This window comes from Leptodactylus fuscus, unplaced genomic scaffold (assembly GCF_031893055.1).
Source record: "Leptodactylus fuscus isolate aLepFus1 unplaced genomic scaffold, aLepFus1.hap2 HAP2_SCAFFOLD_80, whole genome shotgun sequence".
In the NCBI taxonomy this organism is placed as follows: Eukaryota; Metazoa; Chordata; class Amphibia; order Anura; family Leptodactylidae; genus Leptodactylus; species Leptodactylus fuscus.
The window spans coordinates 180,971-202,986 of record NW_027440839.1 but is presented as its reverse complement, the minus strand read 5'-3'; the positions used below and the strand labels follow the sequence as shown (position 1 = coordinate 202,986).

Genomic DNA, 22,016 nt, shown 5'->3' with positions numbered 1-22,016 from the left:
GTGTATATAGCCCCAATTCTATTGCTAGGGGACTTGCAGGGTATTTCTGGGGTGAAGGTGGGGGGGGGCACACCGTTGGAACGGGTATCGGGGGTATATATCGGGTATACGGGAATACACTGTCAGTGTATTCCATTCAGGATCCGCGGAAAGCTGGGTTGCGGCGATTGAGCCCGTCAGTGCCACGTTACACTGACAAGCTTCTCCCTGGAATTTAGCTCTTATAAGAGCTGTTGGTTGTCTTCTCCTTCCTATCCTAGCCTGTCCCTGCCTACCCAGAATCTAACCCCTAGCTAACTGGACGGAAACCTCCGTCCCCGGTGAATTGCAAGCTCAGAATGACGCGAAGCTGGGCGTCGCTGTTCTTTTAAATTAGAGGTCACATGTTTTCGGCAGCCAATGGGTTTTGCCTACTTTTTTCAACGTCACCGGTGTCGTAGTTCCTGTCCCACCTACCCTGCGCTGTTATTGGAGCAAAAAAGGCGCCAGGGAAGGTGGGAGGGGAATCGAGTAATGGCGCACTTTACCACGCGGTGTTCGATTCGATTCGAACATGCCGAACAGCCTAATATCCGATCGAACATGAGTTCGATAGAACACTGTTCGCTCATCTCTAATTATTAGGCATAGTGGTCATTGAAAATAGTGACATGGAAATTTAAAAAAAATGGTGTCGGACCCATCGGGTCCATTTGGGGCCAGTAAACTCTTTTAAGAGTGTACAGTAAAGCAAAATGTGTGCCCCGGGAAATACAGAGGAGAAATGTAAGAGATTCAGAAAAAAAACTATCAAAGGTAGTGACAGACAGGTAGGGATCACCAATACCTCGGCAGCAAAAACAAATGCAGATAGTTTAGGGCCCCCAAACTGGGTAACAAGTTCCCTTTAAAGCCACACCTTAAAGACAAAACATCTCAAACTAGGTGAATCTATAAAGTTTCTCCTAAGAGAACGCAGGTGATTCAGCTCTAAAATTGGAGGTATTGCACCAAAAATTGGGAGTCCCCAAAGACAAAGGTTAGAAGCACCTGATACAGCAAAGACAGACGACCTGTATGAGACGTAGAACGTGATCTTCGGACAGATCACTTGCTCGGTGCCAGGTCAGGGATCACACTGGGTTGAGGGCTTGCAGCAGACGGCTGGGGCCAAGCACATCTTGTGTCTGGTCACACACCACTGGGTCTCGGTGTAGTACCTATGCATTTCTTCCCCTTTCAGTAAGGGCAGGGTACATTAAATATTAACGGCTTATAGGTGTAGCGTGTCTGTCTCAGTATGAAGCCTGCTTTCCAGATGTCTCAGGCGAGCTCTTCCTGGCACTCATCGACATCCAGTAAATGCATAAAGCTGATCAGTGGGACCGAGGCTGCGAGAAGCTGCGGGGGCTGCGATACACAGGTAGGACAATGTCTATTACATGCTATCTCGCTCCAATATTATAACTACCAGGTGATGGACTGACAACACCGCGCACCACTAGTCAGATTTCCATACAAGTTCCTGGAAAGTTGCCGACAATTTACAGATGCCATTTCATCTTTTTTCGTATGGATTTGATGATTGTGTCAAAGTTATAACATAAGCAGGGCTGTGGGGTAGGAAGGCCAAACCACCGACTTGGAATCAATTCATCTGTTTCCTCTGACAGTCATGGCCAGTAAAGTTCCTCTTAACAAATATAGTGTTTGTATTCCTATAAAAGTTGCAGTTAGTAACATCTTTCCAACTCCGACTTCACTGAAAATCTGGCTGATGCCATGACTCCGACTCCACATCCCTAGTTTTAGGATGTTTAGATTATTTTGTATCTGTTTTTCAACAACTGTCGGGATTCCTTAAACCATGGACCTCCTGACTGCCTCCCGAGGGAAAATGTCAAAAAGAAGGGTCAGGCAGCTGGTAGTGTTATGGAGGAGCTTATTCTCCTCTTTCCATTGAGCACACATGCATACTCAGCATGGGGAGAAATAGCCAATATCCAGGAGTGGGAGCGTAGCGACAGGAGTCCTTGTGCCCCGGGTTCTGGTTATTAACCACGTCTATGTATTGAGATACAGAGCAAGGATAGCGCTGGACAGACTAGATACAACCCAAGAGCTCTCTATGGTGTATGAGCAACCTCATCCCTGAAAATATCAAAGTCATAACTAACTGGGCCATTCACTTAGTCCAGGTCTCCATAATCTGACATATTATAATATTATAATATCATTGGGCAGAGTATTCTACTTTCTATAATTTTCAATCTCAATCGTAACAAGCAGACGATGCTTGGTAAACTACATATATGATGAACTAGAGATGAATATCATGATAACAGTGCCATCCATATGTCCTATTATTGTACATAGTAAGAGACGTGGATCTGCTTGTATCCTATACTAGTAAGAGTAATACATTTCTATATCTACTCCTGTCAATCCCCCACATGTAGTCATTGCTTTCCTCCAGTCCTCCAACAGGATACATAGTGACATATTATTAGAATGATCAGATCCAAAGGATCTTATATTGCGGCTTGAAACATTTTTAGATCGTCTTCATTTCCGACAACTTCTGTAAAACTCTGATCTCTGTAGGTAAGGTACTGGTTGTAAGATAACCCAAAAATGGAGAAAAAACACTTATATTATATATTATTAGTACAAGTCTTATCTGCGGTTTCCTTTTACAAGGTGTCAGGTCACAAGACAAGGTAATACGGTAAGAAACGAGGACGTAAGGACTAGAAACGTCTCTGTAAAACGAGCTTTCTATGTATGAACGATGGCCATAAATGTGATAATATAACACAAGTATGATGACATGCTCTGCAATGTTTTAGTCCTATCGTGAATGAGTCCTTCACGTCTAAGTTCCAGGACGATAAGATGACCAGGACAACATGTAAAGGGAAATCGATAAAAGAAGGGCACATAATAGAGATACCACTATTTAGGTGCCCATAGGCCCACAGCCCACCCTACTGATTTCAGCAGAACGCCCACCCATCTATATGTGTATGAGGGTGTTGCTGACTCATCTGTCCAGAAACAAGTATTGGCCATGTTAAATTTCAATATGTCTGATTGTTTGTTCTCCCAGGAGATGAGGCGTCAGCGGGGTTGCCTGTTGGTGACTGACTCTCATCTGCCTAATGACTCCGCTCATCCAAGGGTGTGTGTATGGCAGGGTTGGGAGAAAAAGTCCTCAAAAGATGATAGAAAAAAGAAAAGATGCTCAAGGACAAGTGAAGGATTTACAAAATTCTGCTGAGAAGTTGTAGGGACAGAAGAAGAGGTAAAATAGCAGCGAGGACCATAGAATAAGAGAGGGTGGGAGTAAAGCGCCTTCATATCCTCTCAACTTTTCTTCTGCTAGGTCATAGGACCAGAAGAATGGATCAAACAGTAAAGATAGACTGTCTAGTGACAACAATAGATCCCAATGACTAAAATAGGGACTGTCAGGTATCCACTGATTTCCCCTGGACGATCTGCTTACAGATCATGTACTGGACGGACACTGGGGTAGGCTAAAAAGACAAGGGAGTTGGATTAGTCCTAGAAGAAGCCATGGCATATGTAACAACATTATAGGTCTGATCTAAGCTTTAATGCTGATCGATGGGGCTCAGAAAGCTGAACTAGGAGAATGCGTCCATCTATTCATTCTCTATGGCATGATCAAGAGAGCAGAAATGCTCCTCTTTAACCAAAGGGGGCCCCGTTCTCATGATCACTGTCCGCTTTTAGTCTGAACCACTAGGCTACATTACAGATCAGTATTAGATCACTCTGTAACAGTGGGCCCATACATTGTCATGCTATACTCTTTACCGAGGTACAAAATGGAAGAACTTGTATTACCTATAGGGTTGAGCAGGGTGTCATGGAGGAGAACATGGAATACAAACATTTATCTCCAACTTGACATCCTGGAATGACTTTTACTGCTGTATGCCATGATTAGGGTTGGGCAATCGGGATTGGGAAAGATCGGATCCCGATCGGTGATCGAGCAAATTTCACGATCGTGATCGGCTAGAAAATGATCGAAAATCAGATTTTTAAAACGATCCTGAGATCTCAAGATCAGCTCAACCCTAGCCATGATACGCACCCAATATCTTCATGTCTATAGCATCAGATATTGCATATGACTGTATAAGGTCCCCGTCGCTGGCAGAAAGCTACAACTCTGACTATACCGCTCCAGATTGTGTTTCACGCTTGTCACAGAACAGGCAGATTATCTCCTCTGGTTTCAATCCACTGCCTGCACTCCCCTAATGCGTCTTCTTTCAGCTATCCTGTCCTGAAGTCTTCATTGAAAGAAAATACCCCATGCAAAATTTCCTAGAAAATGGTAATAAGAGGACGCCCGGCTGAGACAGAACTTCACTTCCAGTTTTCAATTAAAACTCTTCATTAAGCCTTTCATCACTGCATTGTACGCAGAGAGCGCCTGCGGCCGGGCTCATGTATACGATTCTGACATTAAAGGCAATCTACAGATATCACATCTGTTAGTTAACTGGGATTGAAGCCCTTGCTGTGCTGAATGTAACACACACCAGTCTGGTGTTTCCTTGTCCTGAAAGCTGAAATGATACGGCAGACCTCCGCCTGACTTCTTGTCTTCTTTCCAAGCAGAAATCTGCTTTCTAGGCTGAGGATCTGGCAAGCAGCAGCTGCACACTGGACACCAAGGTCAGCTCAGCCTACTTACAGATTCATGTCATTTCAGGTGATGGCCAAACAGTCCTAGTGCGCCATGTTCTCAGGGGGAAGAAAGAACATAGATGGAAGACTGGCAGATACTTAATCCCCCTCCCCATTAACAACACATCCATGAGCTGGGTGTGCACTTGTATGGAGGAGTCAGGAGGAATAGCTGTCTGCCAAGTCAGTGTCTAGAGCTATAAAAGGGGCTGTCCAATGGGTTCATTTCGGCTTCTTTCCTCCAGTGGTTTCTTCATGAGGTCTGATTCCAACTATGGTTCACATGATTGAAGCCAGCCCCCATCCCCCGGGTTGCTCTACCCCTCCTCTTCTGACTTCACAGGTTAAGGATTAGCAAAGACAGCCCCAATAGCACAGGTAATAAGGGGCAGAGCGACCTGTGAGATAGGGCAAGGCTCCGATCACATGAATCAGGCTGGAACCCCCAAGTCCAGCGTAAAGAAACCACTGGAGGAATGAAGGTCAACTGAACTCCCTGAACAACCCCTTTAACAATGCCTTTAGGTAGGGTTGAGCGATAGGGATCAGAAAAGATCGGATTCCGATTCCAATCTTTTCCTGCGAGATCGAGGTCGGAGGTTATTTCCCACAATGCTTGGCAACTGGACAATCATTATTAGCTTTTCCCACAATGATTGGCCAGTAGCCAAGCATTGTGGGAAATAACCTCCGACCTCGATCCTGTGGGAAAAGATCGGAATCCGATCTTTTCCAATCCCAATCGCTCAACCCTACCTTTAGGCTACGGACATATATGACCTGATGCCATATATAGTAGCATTGTAGTGGATGGGATATAATCTGCGGCATGTCAATTATTGGTATGGGTTTGGCCACACTTTTCATCCTGATAGATGGACCGGCCGTGCAGAAATTACATCTAGACTCCAGACAATTTCATCAGTTTATTTGCCATGGTCATATCTCCATAGCCTAACATTGCAGCCGACCTAACAGAAAGGGTTACTGGTTACAAATCTCCACTCCAAAAACCCATAAGGAACACAAGGAACACCAATGAAGTGGATCTTTTCACTTCTTATTTTTTTGTGATCATTTTCTTAAGCTCTCCTGATGAGGGTTTCATTGTGCTCTCTCTCCTGTAGGTCCTACAGTCCTGGTGCGCCGTCATCTTACCACTTGCTATTTCGGTAACGCATTACTTTGTTTTATATTCGTTATAAATAGCCTCACGACCCCATACCTTCTCCCCCCAAAGGACACAGACTGGTATCCTTGTGTGTGGCAGGTCTGACGCTCAGACACATGGTCGGCTGATCTTTGCTCACCATTTATATGAGCGTGAAGGAGGAAACTTCATCTTCTCTATTCATATTTTCCTGGGTACAGTCCTCTCGTGTCGCAGGCAGTCTCCGCCTGCCAGGATACGACAAAATTAGCAGATTAAATATTCAGCAGAAGGGGCGCTAAGATTTCACATTGATGCCATCAGAAACTCAGTTAACAAGAGAAACGCTGGGACTTTCTCTGCCGCTTCCATGACACAGGAGGGATCGTGTGCCAGAGACGACTGAGACAACCTATTAACCTCCATTTGGCAAGTTAACGGAGCAAATTATAGAGACTGCAACATATATGAGTTTAGGAGGAAACGGTAACCAGCCTGTATTCCATGTCAAGAGAACCGCATGGAAGCTAAGTTGAAAACGCTGCCGGTATCTATATAGAAAGGTATATACTGTGTTCTGAGGATATAGCAGCAGTACTGTATATGGCTTGGTTGCAGACCACTGCTATACCTAAATTTAGCAATCCCTTGTGGTGAACTTTGAGAATAATGTTGATATTTGGAGACCCTCAGTAAAGACTGTCAGGTATCAGACAAGGCTATATTAATATCTGCACTGGGCTCGCAACTCTTATTCTTCCGGTGATTCTAAACGAATCTGCACTGGACGGACAGCCGGTACAGAGGTGAACCCAACCAAAAAATAAAAACATATAATATATTTATATTATATAGAAACTCAAGAATATCAATGTTATTGTTCTCATCTATAGATTTTGTAGTTTTGACTTCCATCAACTAAGCCATGTAGTAATATCACTGTGTAACATAGAACATACCATTCAGGAATATGGGGAATGTCATAAGTGATAAGTTTCAAGTTTAGAAATCTAAAAAGACTGTTGTTTTGGGGGGGGTTTAAGGTGTAAATACAAATTTGCCCAATTGACCTCACACCTTGCCCTTACACTGACAAAGAAAAGGGTAACAATGTTGTGACCGTATAACTTTCAGGCTCCAAATCTCACCATCACTACCGCTTGGAACGTGAGACCGATCATGTTATATACAATCGTCTCATACATGAATGTGACTTGTGACTATTTAGCTTATGATCAGTTCTATTGTTATTGTTACTATTTTGCTCCTAAAAATCTAAATTTGGATTATAAATTTAATTTTATTATTTTGTTAGTATTTTGTAAATCCACCTTTGGTTTTCACCACTGCTTGAATCTCTCGATCAGATTCAGGAATGTCTCGATCGAAATCTGCTGCCAGGTGTCTTCTACACGTTCCCAATGTTGGTGCATACTGATAAACTTACTCGGGTACGAATACACCTTTTTCTTCAACTCTACACACAAGCATATGATTGGGTTCAGGTCTGGGAACTCTGAGGGCAAATCCAGCACCTCTACTTCACTATCATTGAACCATTTCTTCACTAATCTCGACATATGCTTCGGGTCATTGCTTGGCTGGAACACTGTGTCGTTCTTTACACACCCATAGTACTTGAGTGCACAAAGTAATTCGTCTTGTAGGATAGTCACATATGGCTCAGCATTGAGACCACACTGACAGAGCTGACCTGTCCAGACTGAACCTACAAAGCAGGTCTCAGAAGCTTATCTGTTTTTTGTACGTGCCTGGATCCATGTCTGTACTATGGTTTTAAATTTTTGAAGTAAAAGTTAAATTTTATACATAATTGGGCATGCTGGAGTAATTTTTTGTATTTTTGACTACAAAGCAGGTACTGTGCCACCCATTGTTGTTGCCAAAGCGGGAGTTTGGTAGCCGGCTCCTGTATAGTCAGGGGAGAGTTTTCTTATGTTTAGTTAGTTCTCAGCCGAGAAGGCTTTTGGATACTGGACCAAGATTGATGGCCTACAACTTGGTCCAGTATCCAACGCCTTTGTCTTTTAAACAACCCCATACCATCAGGCTTTCTCCACTAAACTTGACAGTTTCTTCAATTTCTTGTTCCATTAGCCCTTGTTTCCCTTGTTTTTTCTAGACCCATTTGTACCCAACAGAGCCCTTTCCATTAACTTTCATCTCATTGCTCCAAATAACTAATTTGCAATTTTCTACTCTCCACTTTTCATACTATTTTGCAAACTTTTTTCTTGGGAAATCTTCTTCATGGCTGATACTCAATATGAACCAGTGATCTAATGCTTGGAAACCAAACTAATAACACCCTGAGCTATAGGGAATATGATGACAGGTTGTACTGTTGTAGTAGACAAGAAGAAAAACATTTTTCCACCACCAGGAGCAACAATGCAACAAACAGCAACAATGCATTCACATGACAAGAATCTGCATAACTTATCATATGTTAAATAGTCACATATCACATGTATGGTTGAGATGGCCAAGATGATTGTCTATAAAATGATTGTAGTCTCACGTTCCAAGTTATAGTGGATGGTGAGATATGGAGACTGAAAGTCACAAGGTCAGAACATTGTTACCCTTTTGCTTCTCAGTGTATGTCACATACCGTTGCTAAGATAATACTCACAGGCTACAATTGCAAGAGTTTTGACACCAATGTATTTTACACGATGTTAGTGCTTGTATAGGACACAGCCCTAATACTTTGCTTTGATAAATCCACAGGTCTGGAGAAGAGACAGGATGACCCTTCCAGAACACAATCCTTCTTGCTCTCTGTGAAGATGGATATCAGAAGTTGTCCACAGAGTCTGCACCCACTAGCCCTTCTATTGTCCATCGGGATCTTACTTCGGGTTTTGTGCTCCTGCTGCCCCTCTAGTTGTGTCTGTCCTGCCTACGACAATGCCACGTTGTGCAAGCACAGGCTTCTGAGCTTAGTTCCGGTAGAAATCCCTCTCACCTCACATTTCCTGGACCTTAGTTATAACCACATCAGGTCCGTGCAACATGGAGCCTTTTCCCATCTTCAGTATCTACAAGAGCTAGACCTGAGCCACAACCAGTTATCCCGCATAGAGCCCGGAGCCTTTAGCGGCCTGATGAACATTCGTATCTTATTAATCCATCATAATCAACTGAAACTTCTGCCTCCTGGGGTCTTTACAGGCATGCCATATCTGACGTGGCTGGATGTGCGAGCAAACCAACTGGTCATTCTGCTGGATCAGACATTTCGTGGGCTGAAGGAGCTCCGACACTTGGAGATCAGTGACAACCCTCTTCTCTTCATATCTCCAGGGGCTTTCCTTGGAATGCCACTACTACAGAGACTGGGGCTGGAGAAAACCAAGCTGAGCATGGTACCAACTCACGCTCTTACTGCACTTCCACGTCTTTCAGAACTGAGATTGGGTGGGGTTACCAGCACTGTGCTCTATGATCTCTCATTTTCGGGGTTGCCGCTCTTGAGAGTACTAGATATGGATCACTGGTCCTCCCTGAAGACTTTGGGTCCATTAAGTCTGTCCGGACTTAACCTTTCCTCCCTTTCACTGACCCAGGGTAACCTAACCTTAGTTCCTAAAGAAGCGTTGGGTTCCCAAGTCCATCTTCGCAGACTAGATCTCTCTCAGAATCCAATTGCTGTCCTTCAAGAACGGTGTTTTGCTTCTCTGAGAAGTCTGGAGGAGCTTCGGCTTTCAGGGTCAAGACTGTACTCAATACCTTCAGGGTCATTCCATGGCCTTGATTATCTACGTTTGCTAGATCTGTCCCATAATCCACTTCAATGGGTCGCAGAAGATGCGCTCCCTCCTCCGGGAACCTTAGAAACGTTATTGCTTTCCAGTACCAACCTTTCATGTGACTGTCGTCTATGCTGGCTCTTGCACCAGAAAATTAATTTTGGGGGGAGCCCGCCAGTCTGTTCAGCTCCTGCAATACTACAGGGAAAGGTGATCCCAGAACACTCGGACGTGCTCTGCCCAGAACTGTTCACCTGCCAACCTCCCAAGATAGTGGATCAAGGGCCACGAGAGTTAAAGGTTACAGAAGGTGACAGACTGACCATAACATGCCAGAGCTATGGAGTACCAGAGCCGTCCACACAATGGGTACTGCCAAAAATGCCCTGGACAGTAGATCCTAAATCCACGGAGCAAGATCCGACGGGGAAGATGACCACAGAGGTTCCTCAATACACATCGACTCTGGCAGCAGACGTGACCAGGTCAGTATGGCCGTACACACGGTCCTCGAAATGGAGAGCAATAAACATGCCCCTGATGAAAAAGTCTGTAGAGGATGTAGCAGGAAGGATCTCTGTCTTACCAGAAGGATCCCTCCAGTTTCTTCAGGTCCAAGTACAGGACACTGGCTCCTACCTCTGTCTGGCCAGTAACTTGGCAGGTAACGACTCAGTCTGGGTTCACCTGGAAGTGATGCCCTATAACGGTACTCACCTTTCACCACTCTCCATAGTGCATACCCATCTGCTCGCTGTTATTACCGCGGGAGGAATCCTGCCCTTTATCAGCTCGGTCACTCTCTGTTTTATCTTTATTTTCCTTTGGAGCAGAGGACGTGGGAATATCAAACACACCGCAAACATAGACTATATCCCGAGGACTTCTCGAGGAACATCGTCAGGAGAAGATAACAAATTTACCATGAAGCTTATCTGAAGACATTTTTTTTAACATGTTGACGCAAAGCAAGTTTAACTTTCCATTCTGAGGAGTTTATAGGACAACTCAATAAATCCGATGTACGGTATATAAAACACGTTATTGTGGCATTATACAAGGTGTACACCGAGTCTAAAAAATCAGCAGGGTCACCCCAACTAAAGACACAAGAGCTGCAAAAAAAACCTGATCATGGTCGAGCTGATTATTATACACTAAAACTAGCAATTCATGTAAATTCTTTAGTGCCTGATGAAATTGTACATATGTCTTTTTGCAATGTTTAAAGGGAACATGTCAGGACAATTTGGGACACTAAACCACTCATAGGTCCTTATAGACTGTATCTCAGGTTTAGTATAGCATTTCTACTTACCTGTCTCCAGGAGTTCCCATTGCCAGCGCAGTTCTTCAGTGAGGTCGGAGGACACCTCAGCTTCAGTGCCAGATCTTGGCCGCATGAACAAATGAAGCTGGGGTGTACGCCCCCAGCTTCAGCAAAGAACCGAGCAGTCGCCGGGAGCACCAAATAAGTCTCATGTGACTCATCTGTCTCCTCTCTAGGAAAGTATAAAGATCTGTTCTTTGCCCCAAGTCCATATGGGACTCTAAACCTCCAGTCCATAATGTCCTGGGGGTGGCTTAGTGTCCTGAACAGGTTTTATGTAAAGACTTTTTTATTTGGCTCGTCTAAGGCCTCATTCACATGTCTTTTTTTTTGTTTTTTCCACTGTCACACAGACCTAGTGCTTTTATTCAAAGCTTTGTATTGGTAAAAGAAAGTGAAAAAAGACTCCCTTTAATACAAATGGTCTCCCAAAATGCATAGACTTGACATGTTAGTACAGGGCCGGGTACTGCCCCAAAATCAACTCATTTTATGAAACTCATGTATAGCTCTTTACCTCCCTCTAGTGGTGGTACCCAATACTACAGCCACATAAATTTCCCAAATGTACTACTAGGATGTATACCAACAAAACGACCCACCTATTGTATAAGCTGTCGAGGTCTGGACTCTATAATACTTCTGTAGGTGTCCTGTGCTATCTGGTACCGAGATGTCAGCATTCGGTCTTGCGAGTCCTGTCAGGTGCTCGGTGCGGCCTTCATGAATCCGACTTGACTTTCCAACACAGATTCTGTGGAATTTGAAGGTCGACTCAACATCACAAACTTTTTGTAGTGTGGCAGTGTGTATTATCCTGATGAAAGAGGCCAAAGTCATGGGGGACCTGGTCTGGACAAGCACTTGGCTGTCTACAAGATGGCTGTCCATGTAACCCTACAAACCAGGTCACCTTTCTTCATTGCTACATGGTCTAGCTAATGTTGGCCATATTGCCTTCTGGTGGTGGATAGGGGGCGGTATGGGTACTTAAGACTAGTCTGTTTCAAGCTTTGATGCCCTGTGTGTTCTGCCATCCTTCTATCATAGCCATACTTGCCAACTCCTGGGGCCGTACTACAATACAGTAAGGCTAAGATCCCATCGGCGCCACAGAAACCGTCGAAAATTGGCAGAGAGAAAAGTCCTGCATAGAGAAGAGCATCAGCAGATAACCGACGGAACCCATTGTCGTCAATATGTCCATGTATAAGAGCAGTCCGTCTCTCCATTGTTGGGGCCCCTCAGGCAGTACGTGGTGTTGTATAGTCCACTGTTACATATGGGACCTCGGGGTCAGGGCTTAACATGATCTCCTATAGCTGATAGAACTGGGGTTACAATTGTAGGACAGATAGAACTTAGTACAGTCCACACCTTGTTCAATTTAATCTAGTTAAAACGGGTGTGACACGTACTCCCCAAAATGTGAGACTCAGGCACGTGGTCCTCCGCAGCCAGGCCTGGCGCACCCTCCTCATTTACATCATTTATACATTTAATTCGGAGAGACAAGCCGGGATCTGTTCTTAGAAAACACCCTGTAAGTATCCAGCATCAGTATACAGAGACCCGCTATATACTTGTGTAGCACAAGTCACTGGCCCAGCTGGATTACTCATTTTAGGTCAGGTTTCTGGCACACAAACCTTAAAAGTCGCATCTTTTTTCTGCAAAGTATGATTTTGCACATAAAAATTCTGACTTATTAATATCTGCTCGGCCTTCACCAATATCCCAACTGTGGTGGAGGATCCACTATGTCAGTAATGGGTTAATTATTTGTCAGTAATTGGTTAATAGAGGATCTATTGTGTCAGTAATGGGTTAATAGAAGATCTAGTGTGTCAGTAATGGGTTAATAGAGGATCTAGTGTGTCAGTAATGGGTTAATAGAGGATCTAGTGTGTCAGTAATGGGTTACTGGAGGATCTAGTGTGTCAGTAATGGGTTAATAGAGGATCTAGTGTCAGTAATGGGTTAATAGAGGATCTAGTGTCAGTAATGGGTTAATAGAGGATATAGTGTCAGTAATGGGTTAATAGATCTAGTGTGTCAGTAATGGGTTAATAGAGGATCTATTGTGTCAGTAATGGGTTATTAGAGGATCTATTGTGTCAGTAATGGGTTAATAGAAGATCTAGTGTGTCAGTAATGGGTTAATAAAAGATCTATTGTGTCAGTAATGGGTTAATAAAGGATCTAGTGTCAGTAATGGGTTAATAGAAGATCTAGTGTGTCAGTAATGGGTTAATAAAAGATCTATTGTGTCAGTAATGGGTTAATAAAGGATCTAGTGTCAGTAATGGGTTAATAGAAGATCTAGTGTGTCAGTAATGGGTTAATAAAAGATCTATTGTGTCAGTAATGGGTTAATAAAAGATCTATTGTGTCAGTAATGGGTTAATAGAGGATCTATTGTGTCAGTAATGGGTTATTAGAGGATCTATTGTGTCAGTAATGGGTTAATAGAGGATCTAGTGTGTCAGTAATGGGTTAATAGAGGATCTAGTGTGTCAGTAATGGGTTAATAGAGGATCTAGTGTGTCAGTAATGGGTTACTGGAGGATCTAGTGTGTCAGTAATGGGTTACTGGAGGATCTAGTGTGTCAGTAATGGGTTAATAGAGGATCTAGTGTCAGTAATGGGTTAATAGAGGATCTAGTGTGTCAGTAATGGGTTACTGGAGGATCTAGTGTGTCAGTAATGGGTTAATAGAGGATCTAGTGTGTCAGTAATGGGTTACTGGAGGATCTAGTGTGTCAGTAATGGGTTAATAGAGGATCTAGTGTGTCAGTAATGGGTTACTGGAGGATCTAGTGTGTCAGTAATGGGTTAATAGAGGATCTAGTGTGTCAGAAATAGATTAATGGAAGGCTAGACAGACAGTAAAGGGTAACTTCCACGCACTCTTCTGACAAGACACGGTACCGCACGGTGAGTACACTCCGCAGGGCTTCTGAGGAGAATGCGCGGGAATACACAGAGCCCGAGTGCTAGAGCGGAGCAGTCTGACTGACAGGCGAGACAGCCAATCAAACAACGCCTCATGTGCATTGTTGTCAAACTCCCATCAAACCACGCCCACGTGCTTCCTATTGGTTCACCCAGGAGATCTCAGCCAATCAGAAAAAAAACTGCGCTGTCTCCATGTAAGATGACGTCACTGACTTCACAGATCACGGTATGCAGGTAAGTGTGTGATACTGACTGGTGACGTTCCCATAGCAACGGGGTGCGAGGCTGTAAGTGAGGCGGCAGGTCTGGCTGTATATCCAACATAGAGAAGACAGATACACGGCTCAGTATACAGTATCACACAGGATAGGATACACCGCTCAGTATACAGTATCACACAGGATAGGATACACGGCTCAGTATACAGTATCACACAGGATAGGATACACCGCTCAGTATACAGTATCACACAGGATAGGATACACGGCTCAGTATACAGTATCACACAGGATAGGATACACCGCTCAGTATACAGTATCACACAGGATAGGATACACCGCTCAGTATACAGTATCACACAGGATAGGATACACCGCTCAGTATACAGTATCACACAGGATAGGATACACCGCTCAGTATACAGTATCACACAGGATAGGATACACCGCTCAGTATACAGTATCACACAGGATAGGATACACCGCTCAGTATACAGTATCACACAGGATAGGATACACCGCTCAGTATACAGTATCACACAGGATAGGATACACCGCTCAGTATACAGTATCACACAGGATAGGATACACCGCTCAGTATACAGTATCACACAGGATAGGATACACCGCTCAGTATACAGTATCACACAGGATAGGATACACCGCTCAGTATACAGTATCACACAGGATAGGATACACCGCTCAGTATACAGTATCACACAGGATAGGATACACAGCTCAGTATACAGTATCACACAGGATAGGATTAGATACACAGCTCAGTATACAGTATCACACAGGATAGGATACACCGCTCAGTATACAGTATCACACAGGATAGGATACACAGCTCAGTATACAGTATCACACAGGATAGGATACACCGCTCAGTATACAGTATCACACAGGATAGGATACACAGCTCAGTATACAGTATCAGGATAGGATTAGATACACGGCTCAGTATACAGTATCACACAGGATAGGATACACCGCTCAGTATACAGTATCACACAGGATAGGATACACAGCTCAGTATACAGTATCACACAGGATAGGATACACCGCTCAGTATACAGTATCACACAGGATAGGATTAGATACACGGCTCAGTATACAGTATCACACAGGATAGGATACACGGCTCAGTATACAGTATCACACAGGATAGGATACACCGCTCAGTATACAGTATCACACAGGATAGGATACACGGCTCAGTATACAGTATCACACAGGATAGGATACACCGCTCAGTATACAGTATCACACAGGATAGGATTAGATACACAGCTCAGTATACAGTATCACACAGGATAGGATACACCGCTCAGTATACAGTATCACACAGGATAGGATTAGATACACAGCTCAGTATACAGTATCACACAGGATAGGATACACCGCTCAGTATACAGTATCACACAGGATAGGATACACCGCTCAGTATACAGTATCACACAGGATAGGATTAGATACACAGCTCAGTATACAGTATCACACAGGATAGGATTAGATACACAGCTCAGTATACAGTATCACACAGGATAGGATACACCGCTCAGTATACAGTATCACACAGGATAGGATTAGATACACGGCTCAGTATACAGTATCACACAGGATAGGATACACCGCTCAGTATACAGTATCACACAGGATAGGATTAGATACACAGCTCAGTATACAGTATCACACAGGATAGGATACACCGCTCAGTATACAGTATCACACAGGATAGGATACACCGCTCAGTATACAGTATCACACAGGATAGGATACACCACTCAGTATACAGTATCACACAGGATAGGATACACCGCTCAGTATACAGTATCACACAGGATAGGATACACCGCTCAGTATACAGTATCACACAGGATAGGATACACCGCTCAGTATACAGTATCACACAGGATAGGATACACCGCTCAGTATACAGTATCACACAGGATAGGATACACCGCTCAGTATACAGTATCACACAGGATAGGATTAGATACACAGCTCAGTATACAGTATCACACAGGATAGGATACACCGCTCAGTATACAGTATCACACAGGATAGGATACACAGCTCAGTATACAGTATCACACAGGATAGGATACACCGCTCAGTATACAGTATCACACAGGATAGGATACACCGCTCAGTATACAGTATCACACAGGATAGGATACACCGCTCAGTATACAGTATCACACAGGATAGGATACACCGCTCAGTATACAGTATCACACAGGATAGGATACACGGCTCAGTATACAGTATCACACAGGATAGGATTAGATACACGGCTCAGTATACAGTATCACACAGGATAGGATTAGATACACAGCTCAGTATACAGTATCACACGGGATAGGATTAGATACACAGCTCAGTATACAGTATCACACAGGATAGGATACACCGCTCAGTATACAGTATCACACAGGATAGGATACACAGCTCAGTATACAGTATCACACAGGATAGGATACACCGCTCAGTATACAGTATCACACAGGATAGGATACACGGCTCAGTATACAGTATCACACAGGATAGGATACACCGCTCAGTATACAGTATCACACAGGATAGGATTAGATACACAGCTCAGTATACAGTATCACAGGAGAGGATTAGATACACAGCTCAGTATACAGTATCACACAGGATAGGATACACCGCTCAGTATACAGTATCACACAGGATAGGATACACAGCTCAGTATACAGTATCAGGATAGGATTAGATACACGGCTCAGTATACAGTATCACACAGGATAGGATACACCGCTCAGTATACAGTATCACACAGGATAGGATACACAGCTCAGTATACAGTATCACACAGGATAGGATACACCGCTCAGTATACAGTATCACACAGGATAGGATTAGATACACGGCTCAGTATACAGTATCACACAGGATAGGATACACGGCTCAGTATACAGTATCACACAGGATAGGATACACCGCTCAGTATACAGTATCACACAGGATAGGATACACGGCTCAGTATACAGTATCACACAGGATAGGATACACCGCTCAGTATACAGTATCACACAGGATAGGATTAGATACACAGCTCAGTATACAGTATCACACAGGATAGGATACACCGCTCAGTATACAGTATCACACAGGATAGGATACACAGCTCAGTATACAGTATCACACAGGATAGGATACACCGCTCAGTATACAGTATCACACAGGATAGGATTAGATACACGGCTCAGTATACAGTATCACACAGGATAGGATACACGGCTCAGTATACAGTATCACACAGGATAGGATACACCGCTCAGTATACAGTATCACACAGGATAGGATACACGGCTCAGTATACAGTATCACACAGGATAGGATACACCGCTCAGTATACAGTATCACACAGGATAGGATTAGATACACAGCTCAGTATACAGTATCACACAGGATAGGATACACCGCTCAGTATACAGTATCACACAGGATAGGATTAGATACACAGCTCAGTATACAGTATCACACAGGATAGGATACACCGCTCAGTATACAGTATCACACAGGATAGGATACACCGCTCAGTATACAGTATCACACAGGATAGGATTAATACACAGCTCAGTATACAGTATCACACAGGATAGGATAGATACACAGCTCAGTATACAGTATCACACAGGATAGGATACACCGCTCAGTATACAGTATCACACAGGATAGGATAGATACACGGCTCAGTATACAGTATCACACAGGATAGGATACACCGCTCAGTATACAGTATCACACAGGATAGGATTAGATACACAGCTCAGTATACAGTATCACACAGGATAGGATACACCGCTCAGTATACAGTATCACACAGGATAGGATACACCGCTCAGTATACAGTATCACACAGGATAGGATACACCGCTCAGTATACAGTATCACACAGGATAGGATACACCGCTCAGTATACAGTATCACACAGGATAGGATACACCGCTCAGTATACAGTATCACACAGGATAGGATACACCGCTCAGTATACAGTATCACACAGGATAGGATACACCGCTCAGTATACAGTATCACACAGGATAGGATACACCGCTCAGTATACAGTATCACACAGGATAGGATTAGATACACAGCTCAGTATACAGTATCACACAGGATAGGATACACCGCTCAGTATACAGTATCACACAGGATAGGATACACAGCTCAGTATACAGTATCACACAGGATAGGATACACCGCTCAGTATACAGTATCACACAGGATAGGATACACCGCTCAGTATACAGTATCACACAGGATAGGATACACCGCTCAGTATACAGTATCACACAGGATAGGATACACCGCTCAGTATACAGTATCACACAGGATAGGATACACGGCTCAGTATACAGTATCACACAGGATAGGATTAGATACACGCTCAGTATACAGTATCACACAGGATAGGATTAGATACACAGCTCAGTATACAGTATCACACAGGATAGGATTAGATACACAGCTCAGTATACAGTATCACACAGGATAGGATACACCGCTCAGTATACAGTATCACACAGGATAGGATACACAGCTCAGTATACAGTATCACACAGGATAGGATACACCGCTCAGTATACAGTATCACACAGGATAGGATACACGGCTCAGTATACAGTATCACACAGGATAGGATACACCGCTCAGTATACAGTATCACACAGGATAGGATTAGATACACAGCTCAGTATACAGTATCACAGGAGAGGATTAGATACACAGCTCAGTATACAGTATCACACAGGATAGGATACACCGCTCAGTATACAGTATCACACAGGATAGGATACACAGCTCAGTATACAGTATCAGGATAGGATTAGATACACGCTCAGTATACAGTATCACACAGGATAGGATACACCGCTCAGTATACAGTATCACACAGGATAGGATACACAGCTCAGTATACAGTATCACACAGGATAGGATACACCGCTCAGTATACAGTATCACACAGGATAGGATTAGATACACGGCTCAGTATACAGTATCACACAGGATAGGATACACCGGCTCAGTATACAGTATCACACAGGATAGGATACACCGCTCAGTATACAGTATCACACAGGATAGGATACACGGCTCAGTATACAGTATCACACAGGATAGGATACACCGCTCAGTATACAGTATCACACAGGATAGGATACACCGCTCAGTATACAGTATCACACAGGATAGGATACACCGCTCAGTATACAGTATCACACAGGATAGGATACACCGCTCAGTATACAGTATCACACAGGATAGGATTAGATACACAGCTCAGTATACAGTATCACACAGGATAGGATACACCGCTCAGTATACAGTATCACACAGGATAGGATACACCGCTCAGTATACAGTATCACACAGGATAGGATAGATACACAGCTCAGTATACAGTATCACACAGGATAGGATTAGATACACAGCTCAGTATACAGTATCACACAGGATAGGATACACCGCTCAGTATACAGTATCACACAGGATAGGATAGCTACACGGCTCAGTATACAGTATCACACAGGATAGGATACACCGCTCAGTATACAGTATCACACAGGATAGGATAGATACACCGCTCAGTATACAGTATCACACAGGATAGGATACACCGCTCAGTATACAGTATCACACAGGATAGGATACACCGCTCAGTATACAGTATCACACAGGATAGGATACACAGCTCAGTATACAGTATCACACAGGATAGGATACACCGCTCAGTATACAGTATCACACAGGATAGGATACACCGCTCAGTATACAGTATCACACAGGATAGGATACACCGCTCAGTATACAGTATCACACAGGATAGGATACACCGCTCAGTATACAGTATCACACAGGATAGGATACACCGCTCAGTATACAGTATCACACAGGATAGGATTAGATACACAGCTCAGTATACAGTATCACACAGGATAGGATACACCGCTCAGTATACAGTATCACACAGGATAGGATACACAGCTCAGTATACAGTATCACACAGGATAGGATACACCGCTCAGTATACAGTATCACACAGGATAGGATACACCGCTCAGTATACAGTATCACACAGGATAGGATACACCGCTCAGTATACAGTATCACACAGGATAGGATACACCGCTCAGTATACAGTATCACACAGGATAGGATACACCGGCTCAGTATACAGTATCACACAGGATAGGATTAGATACACGGCTCAGTATACAGTATCACACAGGATAGGATTAGATACACAGCTCAGTATACAGTATCACACAGGATAGGATTAGATACACAGCTCAGTATACAGTATCACACAGGATAGGATACACCGCTCAGTATACAGTATCACACAGGATAGGATACACCGCTCAGTATACAGTATCACACAGGATAGGATACACCGCTCAGTATACAGTATCACACAGGATAGGATACACCGCTCAGTATACAGTATCACACAGGATAGGATACACCGCTCAGTATACAGTATCACACAGGATAGGATACACAGCTCAGTATACAGTATCACACAGGATAGGATTAGATACACAGCTCAGTATACAGTATCACACAGGATAGGATACACCGCTCAGTATACAGTATCACACAGGATAGGATTACACCGCTCAGTATACAGTATCACACAGGATAGGATACACCGCTCAGTATACAGTATCACACAGGATAGGATTAGATACACAGCTCAGTATACAGTATCACACAGGATAGGATTAGATACACAGCTCAGTATACAGTATCACACAGGATAGGATTAGATACACAGCTCAGTATACAGTATCACACAGGATAGGATAGATACACAGCTCAGTATACAGTATCACACAGGATAGGATTAGATACACAGCTCAGTATACAGTATCACACAGGATAGGATTAGATACACAGCTCAGTATACAGTATCACACAGGATAGGATTAGATACACAGCTCAGTATACAGTATCACACAGGATAGGATTAGATACACAGCTCAGTATACAGTATCACACAGGATAGGATACACCGCTCAGTATACAGTATCACACAGGATAGGATACACCGCTCAGTATACAGTATCACACAGGATAGGATACACCGCTCAGTATACAGTATCACACAGGATAGGATACACCGCTCAGTATACAGTATCACACAGGATAGGATACACCGCTCAGTATACAGTATCACACAGGATAGGATACACGGCTCAGTATACAGTATCACACAGGATAGGATTAGATACACGGCTCAGTATACAGTATCACACAGGATAGGATTAGATACACAGCTCAGTATACAGTATCACACAGGATAGGATTAGATACACAGCTCAGTATACAGTATCACACAGGATAGGATACACCGCTCAGTATACAGTATCACACAGGATTAGGATACACCGCTCAGTATACAGTATCACACAGGATAGGATACACCGCTCAGTATACAGTATCACACAGGATAGGATACACCGCTCAGTATACAGTATCACACAGGATAGGATTAGATACACAGCTCAGTATACAGTATCACACAGGAAGGATAGGATACACAGCTCAGTATACAGTATCACACAGGATAGGATACACCGCTCAGTATACAGTATCACACAGGATAGGATAATACACAGCTCAGTATACAGTATCACACAGGATAGGATACACCGCTCAGTATACAGTATCACACAGGATAGGATACACAGCTCAGTATACAGTATCACACAGGATAGGATACACAGCTCAGTATACAGTATCACACAGGATAGGATACACAGCTCAGTATACAGTATCACACAGGATAGGATACACCGCTCAGTATACAGTATCACACAGGATAGGATACACCGCTA

General features: G+C 43.5%; 1 protein-coding gene across 1 annotated transcript; it reads left to right on the top strand.

Annotated features, from left to right (window-relative positions):
- Positions 1-8,670: 8,670 nt before the first annotated feature.
- On the top strand, positions 8,671-10,572 carry LOC142188801 (leucine-rich repeat and immunoglobulin-like domain containing-NOGO receptor-interacting protein 4). Its single transcript, XM_075262017.1, has one exon. It carries the CDS (start codon positions 8,671-8,673, stop codon positions 10,570-10,572), a length of 1,902 nt encoding a protein of 633 aa, XP_075118118.1.
- The last annotated feature ends 11,444 nt before the right edge of the window (positions 10,573-22,016 follow it).

Bases quoted from the DNA above. Each gene is read 5' to 3' on its own strand.
- LOC142188801 (XM_075262017.1), top strand. From the start codon at position 8,671: ATGGATATCAGAAGTTGTCCACAGAGTCTGCACCCACTAGCCCTTCTA.